Source organism: Thermobia domestica, chromosome 3 (genome assembly GCF_964235325.1).
Source record: "Thermobia domestica chromosome 3, izTheDome1.hap1.1, whole genome shotgun sequence".
Lineage (NCBI taxonomy): Eukaryota > Metazoa > Arthropoda > Insecta > Zygentoma > Lepismatidae > Thermobia > Thermobia domestica.
The window spans coordinates 53907885-53919218 of NC_137456.1; the positions used below are offsets into that span (position 1 = coordinate 53907885).

Below are 11334 nucleotides of genomic sequence, written 5' to 3' on the forward strand. Positions count from 1 at the left end.
AGACTAGATAATACGAAAATTTAGCCAAAATCGTTGATAACAAAATTCTTATATTAAATGCTGTATGTGCAATTTTCCTCTGATCTGTCTCAAATTTTAGTAACATTTAGTTACAAATTTTAGTTATATTTCAATAGCGACAACTTACTTTTGGGCAGCTGCTTCATTCGGGAGTTGTGTGCATGGAAATATACACAACAAATATGCCTGTAACTTTTTACCAAATGTACGTATCTTAAAACTATTGCTACCATTGTTTTACTACTTAAATTCTTGCCCAAAATCATGTATCATTTTGCCCTATTCCCATTTACAAAACTTGACCTGAATTCAAGATGGCTGCTGTCAAGGTTCACCTTACCGTACGACTTCCCCTTAAGTATAGTATGTACCCACATTGTTGTTATTGACTTTTTATTATTAACAGGCAGTTTACAAGATGTGGTACTGAACGATTGTGCAATTGTCGACATGGATACGCGACATTTCAATCTGCCATTTCGGTTAATTCCACTTCAAAAACGCAGTTGCTTTTTTGTGTGTGGTCTTTCTGTGGGACTTCCTTTCTCTGAGTGAAATTTTACGGTAGGTTTCTATATGAGCTCATTGATACTTCCCTTGCAAGACAAAAGATACAAGTTTTGTTCTATTAACTTAATAAACTCTACATTCCATAATAATTGCAAAGTACCTTACTGCTATTCTTAAATTCTTCATCTGCAGATGACTCAGGTGTAGTGTTCAATTGTATATCATCCAATTCAAGAAGGTTGAAAAGTACCTATCCTGTCCAACTTTTATGCATATGACTTTTGTATATAATAATTCCTTCGTAAGGATGACATAATCATGAGTAACAGACGAATCATTATTACAGTGAAAAACGTGTGTTATGGGCAGATTGTACCACTTTTCTGTGAAAGCAGTTTCAGCTTCCATCTTTTCAACATAAAAATATATATGTTCTTTGCAACAAGATTCGCATTCAATAACATATATTTCTATGATCCTACAAACATGTGCTGTGCTACAGTCATCAAGCAAAAAGTAACTGTCATCGTGCTTCCTGTTAGTGCAGTGTTTAGAAGTGCAGAAAAGCATTTTTCCTGTGTGTATATCACCTATTCGAGAACATTTATATATTTTTGCGCTTTCTTTACCAGAAAAACACGTTGCTGTAATAGGAATACCGGACACTTGTGTTAAAATATACTGTGTAGAGCAATCAGTTTTTGTGGTATTGGCAAACGAGACTGATTTTGAACTTAAAAGGAATTCTGTAATCTTAACTGTTGCAGATGTTCCGCTACACGCATTTTCTCGTGCAAAGCCATTAACAATCTGTGAACCTATCTCTTGTGTTCCATGCATGTAGTGTTTTAAATTTCCATTTAGTGACTCAAACGGGAAACATGAGAAAGAATACAAAGGTCCTGCATTTTTGACACAATCAGTGAGGTGCAATAAATCATGTACGTTAGAACTCATATGCTTCCTACCATATAAATGTTCAGTTTGGAAAACAAATGCATGCAAACATTTTTCCATTGCATCCAAATGTTGCACGGAAATTGTACTTGATAAGAAACACGCCACTGGTTTGATGATTTGCAAAGTGTGATTGAAATAATCAGTATTATTGAAAATATCAGAAAATATAGGAAAGTACAGTAAGAAAAGATTCTCAAACTCGATAGCTTTCCAATTTCGACGTTCTTTGATCGATCGTGGAGAACGGGTTAAACATGATGGCGTTTTTATTTCTGCCAAACGCTTGTTGAGTACATTAATCTTGCGGCCTAAGTACCACACTTCATCCTTGTTTTTGGAATCCAGCCAATTCATGACTAAAGAACGAAATATACCCAGACATATACAATGCATGTAATCTATCATTGTACTCTCAATAATCTGATAATTATTAAGGAATGCAAATACACTTATCCCCTTAGCACCAAACTCTTTATTCTCACTATGTCGAGAGTGGTCTGCGTCATTTCGCAGCGGACCTTTAGGATGTGCCACATTGTACGGATAAATACGTAGTCCATGTTGTAAGTACTGTCCTGGTTGAAGACATTTACTGCATCCAAACTTGCCGTTGAATTGTACTAGCTGCTGTACAGCACACTTTGCAGGTTTATCAAACGTGCCAAGAATGGCATGCAAGCGTACCTGAGTGATAACATTATTTTTCAAAGTATATTGTCCTTGTAGAAGAACACCACATTCAAACTTCTTCAATTGTGCAGCTACACATGAATAAAATACAGAATGCAATAAATCGTTCTTTTTAACGTGCAACTCTGGAAGTCCGATGAAAGTGAACAATCCAACTAGAAGAATGTTTTCTGGTTTCCATCGCATCGGTTCATCTATTTCTAATATGGAAATGTAGAATGGCCAGAAAGTGATATGAGAACTGTTAAAACAGGTAACGCCATCAACATTTATGATCCCTGTCAAAGATAAAATTCCATCTTCATCCACTAATAATGGGTGTTCTTCCCTGAATTTCCTATAAATTTTACCATCTCTAACACTACTCAAGTTACCCTGACGTGATTGCGATATTGACAGATTTGCCAGAAAATGTGGTCGGGAAAACATGTTCTCCAGTTGTTTACCAATATCTACAGTAAAAAAAGAGTGAGCTTTTTTGCACACGTGTTTAGTACAGTTATTGCATGAAAGGGAAGCACAGGCTGAATCGTGAATATATGCACACTGACAACAGAAGAAATGCCGCTGGACTTCTATGTTACGTAAAGCCATGAATTCTTGCAATAATAAATATTTCGTGCGTGGTACTTCTTTAATATTTACAGAATGCATTAACCTAAGAAGATCTGATGTTGCAGTTTTCGTGAGCTTGTGCTTATGAACAAACTGCATTATTTTTATAACAGATTTACTTTCAACGTTCTCCTGCAATGTAGAACTGTTTGGTCCCGAAACGTTATGAACTACATTTAATTGCAATTCAGGAACAGAAATATCTTTTAACTCAGAATTGCACTCTGAACTATCAGGCGAAAAGTCGAACGTTGATTTAAAAGGATGCTGTGAATATGTGCCGTGAAGTATTTCGTTTTGTTCCTCAAGAGGAAACGCCGGAAACGAACATTGTTCATCGATACAGCCCGATGAACCAACGCTTACACTGCCTGTCAACTTATTTTCCCCGATTTTTAAGCCCGCGTAATTGGGAAAAGGGTCAATTTGTGGTTTATCGGATTGTATCGAAGAATAATGGTTGTTTTCGTCCTTTTCTCGTGAAGAACAAGACGATGTACTAAGGCTATTACATAATGTACCTTCTCGTTGAGTGCCAGGAATTTCAGTGTTTACTCTCTTAACATGTAAACGCTTATTCCACCTATATCGTGTTTTTCTTGGTACCTGAAGCACCGAGGGAGTGGGACTGTTGCATGCAACATATTGTTTGTAGTTTCGTTTCATTGTAGTTTATAAGTTAACGTAACTATATTTTAAACACGTATAATGAACATACAAAAAGTAACTACAAATAACTCAAAAGAATATATATACACTGTATCTACAAATTACTATTATACTGTTGGTATGAAGCAAAATTAACACAAACTCTACTGATCATCTTGATCCTTCTGCTTGTCTCCGTGCCTATTCTTCCGAGCCGCCTGTACACATTTGTCCGTCATAGCTGCGTGAACTGCAGACGTCTTGGTATTAGGAAATTTGAGGAGAACATAATCTGTGATCAAAGAAAGGTCTTATCAACAAGGATCTTTTACACATATACTAAGCTGAAAATATAACGAAAGAAACAAACTCCAAGTTAAAAAAAAGTCATATATTGAACAATGAACACTGATTGTAGGAGGTGACTGGGTGGACAGTAGAGAAACTAACAACTACAGATATAGTTATTGTTAAGAAAGAAATAGTTACATTCTGTTTAAAGAGTATTTTAGAAGTGTATTTATAGTTTTTACGGCTATAAGATTGGTTTGACTTAGTTTAACGTCCCACGGTTATGTCTGCTAGACTAAAGGAGAATGACCTGCTGATTATAGTGGAATCGAAACTACTTCGATCGTTCAACTGTACTTCCACCGGGAATCGAACCCGGGACCACGCGAACAGAAGTCAAGCGTGCTAGCCACTAGACCAAGCGAGGGTTCTTTACAGCTATGAGTCAAGTAGCGATAGGATTGGGTAAAGAAGTGGCAAATTAATTGGCCATAACGTACCATTCAATCCTGGACTGATTTCTTCTCATTTCAGGTCATGTCGGTGACCAAGAGAAGGGTTCAGGTGGATCAGTCGGAATCATGCTAAGTGTAAAAGTTAAACAAGTACAAAACTTGGAAAATTCGCCACAGAAACTTACAATTTGTTCACATACGTTAATGGAGATCAGTATCTATCTATCACGCGTATTCGAGTGGTTCAAGAATGTTAAAGGAAGGAGGGACAATCCAAAAACCCACTGTGACAGAGAATGTGTGTAGAAAATCGGTACAATTGTTCGAAACCGCTACATGAAAATTCGAGCAATTACTAACACCAATAAAGAAACAGTAAATAGAGTTTTACACGTGAAAAAGAAGTGTCATAAATCCTCTCGCACCAACACAGATTGAATTGCAGTACTGACATTGTTCAAAACAAAAAAAAATTATATTCGAGGTCAAATTAGAGGGAATTCGGGTATTGGCGAACCCGTCATCTAAAGCAGACCCTCCTTTTTTTATTTTGTCGATTTTCTTGAAGTGAGTTGGCAACATTATCAGAGAACGCAAATTGCTTACTCTTATGTCAAAGCTTTCACTGAAGATGTCATTGAATGCAAAGAATAATACGCAAATTTATGTCTGTAGCAGACTTCAAAACTTTCGAACGGTTAAAAAGTCTTTCCTTATGTATTTAGTTTCATTTAGATTCATGTTATATTAAGAACAAATAGGTGACATTGTCTTGACTAGACCTTACAAGAACATCAAAACCATCATGTAAAAATATTTAATTACTGGTGGCGGATAAAGTGGACCCCGGCATGGTAGCTAAAGTGAAGCAGAGTCCAATTTGCTCAACCTTTCCAGCAGTGCTCCTTTAAAGGTTCTTTTACTGAATTAATGACTGGCATAACTTAAAATGTGTAAACTTAATGCAGATATAACTGTTGGATACACAAATGCACACATGTACGAGTTTCTCAAGTCATTGCAGTATTGTTATAGCCATTGGACAAGTCGGTCATTGGAGTTCTGAAACGTTTCTACAATGGAGAAATCATAATGTACCTCAGACCTACAGGTCATCCTATCACTCACTGTAATTTGACAAAACTTTGATAGGACAATTAAGGTTACAGACCGGCGTCTTTAATTTCTCGTTCAGCACCTTTTGTGCTACAGGATTCTAGCCCATTAACAGAAGACCCCAGGGATCCACTTTATCGGAGCAGTTTCAAAATCAGCAAATTTTCACACTTCCAGTAAGGAAGAATTAAAAAATGAATACAGCATAAGCTAAATTATTGTGCTTAAACATGATACAAATAAATAAAGAATTGTTTTGTTATTGATTTATAGAAGTATCAATTTGTATTTAAAAATATAGCCCACTTCCTCCATGATGTACTATGCAAGAAATGCGAAACAAAAATTATAAGTAAAAGGCATATGAAACCTAACATACCTTTGATAGCACTAATAATATCTGGAGACAGTGTTTTCTTTATTTTGCCACGACCAGTTATTGAACTTGTACTAAGCTCATCATCATCAAAAAAGCACGACATAAGATTTCTCGTGAGCTTTGTAGCAGAATGGCCTGCACTGGCTACGCAGCGAATTAATCGGGAATGCTTTATTGTAATGTCAGGGTAATCAGGACTGAGAACCACATCATCTCCATGTACGGATCTCGAGTATTCCTGTAAGTAAAAGTTTAACACAATAATTAATCTTAACACATTCTACCATTTACTTTTACATATATGATGTACAGTAGAAATAAAATTACCCGAATTGCTTTGGAAACAAACGATCTTACCACGAACAATCTTTTGCGCTTGATTTTGGTTCTTGAACCCCCCCAACACAAAACAAGGGTAGAGATAACGAAAGCCGAAACGATGCGAGACTTAGCTGGATCGAAACTAGTAGTGTGAGCTGATTGACTGATTTTAACACACTGTACATGCAAAATTTAAACTACTTTGTTTTTATAAGTCTTTAATTTGTCATTTAAGCAAATTTAGATTTTTGTATAAAAATACTATTTTCGTAAGTTATCAGGATCGAGTGTAGTCCAATTAATCCGGATAATTGTAACTCTACCGTATATAAGCACAATAACTGCCCAACATATGAACAGTATGTATCAAACACTACTACAACAGCGAAATTGAGCGTGTTTTTAAAATTGCATTGTCTAGGGAATACATATAATTTTATACGCCTCCAGCTAGCAAAAAGGAAACAAAAAGAAACATATGTAAGAACAGTGCCGTCAAATCTAATTAAAACAAGCAAACCGCAAATGATGGCTTTCCGAAAATAGTGACCCAATCACATTTGAAAGGGACGAGAATGGATACATTATACGCAAGAATTTTCGAGGTGCAATCTTCCTATAAGCACAGATGAAATGCAAATATATACACACAAAGAAAGAGAAAATGAAATGACTTTCGAGTCTTCCGTTCTGCGGTTATGTGGAGTAAGCTAAAGGAGACAGTGATGATGAGAACCAATGAAATGATGGAATGAACAGAGGTGAACGCTGTAACCCTCTCCACTGGTCTAGTGGCTAGAATGCGCGCCTTTGGCGTAAAAGATCCCGGTTCGATTCCCGGTGGTAGAGCATTGAAAGAGAGGTTCGGATTCCACTTTAAACTATATGTCCACGTCTCATATAGCCTCCCTCCTGAAAAAAAAGACGTAAGCGATAATCAAATCAAATAATCAAAAGTAAACGCTCTACCATTGAGCCACTGCGACCCCACACAAAGAAAAGAGACAAAATACTTAATGCAGACTTTGTCTGTCTTATAGAGACTATGCCGTTACCTTAAATTACTCATAGTTTGAAATAAGCAAGCAGAAAGAGAAATTTGGACCGCCACTTACATATTTGTATGACCCTAAGAATTTGAACAATTGTACGCCCGCACCCCTTCCCTACAAAACGGCGATAAATTGATCTAAAACCTTAGTCTTAAAATCTAGAAAAGAAACTTACGTTACTACTTTGACTGGATGGTGACACCTCATGGTTGGATTCTTCAAGATCTTCGGCATCTAGCAATGTGAACAAGAATGTCTTGACACTTCTCGGTACTTTGAGCTTCCGCTGTTTATCTCTGGAAGCGCATTCCTTCTTTAGAGCATCTACTAAGCATTTTTCTTCGTCTAATTTGGTGCGCAAATCATTAACTTCTTCTTTCAGTACGCTGCAGTTTTGACATTTGTCGATCTTTCGTACTTTTGGTTTCGAGCCTGATGGACTGTTCTGAGCTGATAAGTATGCGTTGCTTGGATGCTTGTCTATCTGTTCTTGACAAACGTTACTGGCGGATGCTGACTGTAAACTTCCGTTGCAAGAAGTTCTGTTTATTTGCTCTTGCCAGACGTTACTGCCGGGTGTAGTTTCTGTAGCCGACTCAGATGGAAAATTATCCGTACATAGTGTGGGGTCCTTCACAATAGTTTCAAAGTTCCTTTCAAATATTTCTTTCAAACTGCCTGGATTTCTACGATTTTCATCCTCTTCATCTGTTGGAATCGGATCTGTTGAACTTAGGTCATCAGAATTATTACTGCTGCCAGAATCATATCTTATTACCCGTTCCGTCTTCCCGACAAACTTCCTTTGTTCCACCTCACATTCGGTTTTAGTACCTGAAAAAAAAATCCATCATGATGTCATCTGCATCTGAAGTTTTCGGTGGTACATCATAATCACTTCATAAAATATAAGCAATACAAGAAAAGGGCCACCCGTTAAAGGGATCTACTACAGATTACATGCACCAGCTTCCAAGGAAAAGTAGTAGGTTCAGTAGTTAAATAATCGTGGCAGATACTGACCGATTGAAAGTAGTGCCATTGCGGGAGATGTGAGAAGGCTATCTAATTGACCCGGGTGGTAAAGTTTGAGATAAAGTGTCCCTTATACAGCTAGCAAACTACAGAAACTGCATACCTCAATCTAGCCGATGCTTCTAAATCACTCGTTCGCAGTAGGAGTACAAATATATAATAAATAATTTCGTAGAGAACAGTGTATACTGATAGTTAATATATAGGGGCGCAGATTTTTTAAAAATATGTGGACATAAAAATGATAACTTTGCGGTTAAACGAGTGACTGCATATGAAAGAGGACTGTGTTCGATATTAATTCCGACTATCGGAGTGCCCTGCATTCTCCATGCCTCCTGCAGGACAAACACCAGTTCTCGCATTAGTTAGTCCATTTGCGATGTCGCTGTCGCAAGACTATTAGAATAGATCGTGGCTAAGCTGTTAGCGCACGCGCCTTTGACGTGAGAAACTTGGGTTTGATTCCCAGTGGAAGCTCATGTGGTTCGGATTTCCTGTTAATCAGTATGTCTACGTTTCATATGGCCTCGTTGCTGAAAGGGACGTTGAACTCAAAATCAACTCAACTATTAGAACGGGAAACTCCAAAACTTAAAGTCAGTGGGTGCGCTTTTAGAATAAGCATAAACCTCGTTTATTCCCCAGTAGTGCAATTCCTAAAGTTTACTGATGAAAGAAGTAAATGTTTTATGAATGTCTGTAAACCGAAGACAAAACTTTTATAAATTGGTTTACACACACACACATTATTACTCGGTAGTAGTACATTGTTACTTGGGCCTGTACAGTAAGAGTTTAAGAATGCCTTATGGAATCATTTGAAGCAAGAAAAGTTAAGACAAATGATTTTTATTTTGCCGACGTATGTAAATATTCACGAATCTAGGCACAGTAGTAATGTTTGCATGGTGTAGCTATTCTTCATAATCTCATTCGAGACTTACAAAACCTACACGCAAACTACAACGTATGATGTTGCAGTTCATTTCCTACATCCCAAGAAATGGCATTTGTGCTGGCTGTATCGCCAGACCACATGAAAATCGAAAAAGAAGTACCAACATGAACTACATTTGGTTAGAGTACATTACTTTACGTTAGGTTATGTTACATTAGGCAGGTTAGGTTCAGTTACAAGTCAATTACCTTCAAAACAAAGGCATGTAAATTTTTACAATTTGCAATAGAACATTACTATTTGCGTATAAATAAGACGTCCGAATGTATATGATATGAAAACTACAGTACAAGACATTAACCAACCTGTGCTAGGTGCTCACTAAAAGCAGAGCGCGTTAGTTAGGGCGGGTAAAGGAACAGGCGCATGAGCGAGGGTAGTGAAAACAGGTGGGTGTTGGCAATGATAAGAGTTTGAATAGCACTTGTCGTTGTTTCATACTAGTAACACTCCACTTGTAAATAGTACACCGTGTCTTTCACACAATTTCAACAGCTGACGTTCGTTATTTTCGTGTACGTAATTCTATAAAACTCACACGATATGTCATAATATTGATATATATGCGCCATTTCCACACTTCATTTCTCGCCACTAAATCATAACAAGTGTACCTCTATGTGAAATAGTCTCTTCCGCCTCCACATACAATGACGCTTAGAACACCAAAACCAGCCTACCAAACCCCTTTCTTAACTTCAGCTATTCCCCTAATCTGCTTTTCATTCAAGCTCCTTCACAAACCAAAATAGGAGTATGTTTAGTACAAGAGGTCCAAAAGCACGTAAAAAACAGAAAATTTACAGAAGAAACGAATGATGCAAGTACTTAGACGTAACAGAACGTAACCAAATCTAACCTAACCTAAACCAACCTACTATTAGTAGAAATAAGCGAAATTCTATCATTCTTTGGAAAAGTATGCTGGACCCATACACTAATATAACATAAACTAACCTAAGCTTACCTAAATTAACATAACCTACCCTAAACTAGCCTAATGTGAACAGAAATTACCAAAATTGTAACATTTTTTAGAGAAAAGTGCTGGACCCCTTCTGCTAAACATAGGCCCCAAAATAAATTATCCAATTCACCCAGTAGATTTCCAAAATATTGGAGGCGGTACAGCACTTAAACCCCAAGAACCAACATGGTTCACACTGTTTTACGTTAATCACTAAAAATCTACTATTCTACTCTGATACCTACAAAAGTGTTATTTAAACTCAGATATCTAGATTCAGGTCGACTGCCAACAGTTAAAGTGTACTAAATAGTTTATTTTGGCGCCAACTGTTGTTGATCTAGCCACACAATAAATAAATTAAAAAAAAAAAAACTTAGGATTATAAATAGTAAATACTTCTAAAATATAACAGAGTGACAGTGAATTAAAAGTGAGCACAATACTCTGTTACTTAGCCAGAAGACATTTTCTCCAATGTACTTCGCTGAGTCATTAACATCCGTAGATTCATGCGATTTGTATTTCCATCGTTCGGTAGTTACTACAAATTCGCGGTAATTTTCTGTTTCGACAGTTCACTGCAAAACACACGGTAATGAATCACACATTAAATATATGTCATTATCTTAAATTAATTACATCTATAGCTGTTAAAGTATTGTTAGAGCCAAATACATTACTCACCTACATAAAGAATTCTACCATCGTAGCACGTGCTTCCTTTCCATTGTACAGGGTACACTTTTCCAAGTGTAAGTTTACCTGTACATTTACATTTCTTGCGGTGTAGAATGGAATAAGTATTATTATCCCATTCAACTACAACATACGCATTATTTGCCGTTGACATCTTGAAAGCCACTGTAATCTTGTGGAAACTTACAATTCATCCGCTACCATCGAGCACACAACCATAGAAAAACCACTGATCACAAACCCTAACGTCAACAACCAGCAGACGATTGACAACGAACAAACGAACGCTGTGGCGCCAAGCGTCTTTCCTGTGCGTAAACATATAGGTTCTGATCACGTTATAATTATGTTGTTTTCGATATTGTCTCCCAACTTTACAATATACATATAAGAATAACTTATATGTGTATGACGATAATTGTGTATTGTTCACATATCGCAATTCTTAAGGAAAGGAAACTTATTATTCAGACTCAGGGGTGTCATTTGAGAAAGTCAAGGGGGCAATCGCCCCATGAGTTTCAGAATCTCTTAATTAATTGTGCAGTAATATAATATAAATAAAATGTTAGTGTGTTTGTGCGTATGCTTCTTTGGGTGCCAGACGAATGGAC

The 11334-nt window shown here is 36.9% G+C and overlaps 1 protein-coding gene across 1 annotated transcript; it reads right to left on the reverse strand.

The window, feature by feature from the left end:
- Positions 1 to 3598: 3598 nt before the first annotated feature.
- On the reverse strand, positions 3599 to 11050 carry LOC145680385 (uncharacterized). Its single transcript, XM_081750823.1, has 4 exons — positions 10709 to 11050; positions 7234 to 7892; positions 5686 to 5923; positions 3599 to 3736 (listed from the first exon to the last, which is right to left on the reverse strand). Exons 1-4 carry the CDS (start codon positions 10872 to 10874, stop codon positions 3609 to 3611), a joined length of 1191 nt encoding a protein of 396 aa, XP_081606949.1. The 5' UTR covers positions 10875 to 11050; the 3' UTR covers positions 3599 to 3608.
- Between the last annotated feature and the right edge of the window lie 284 nt (positions 11051 to 11334).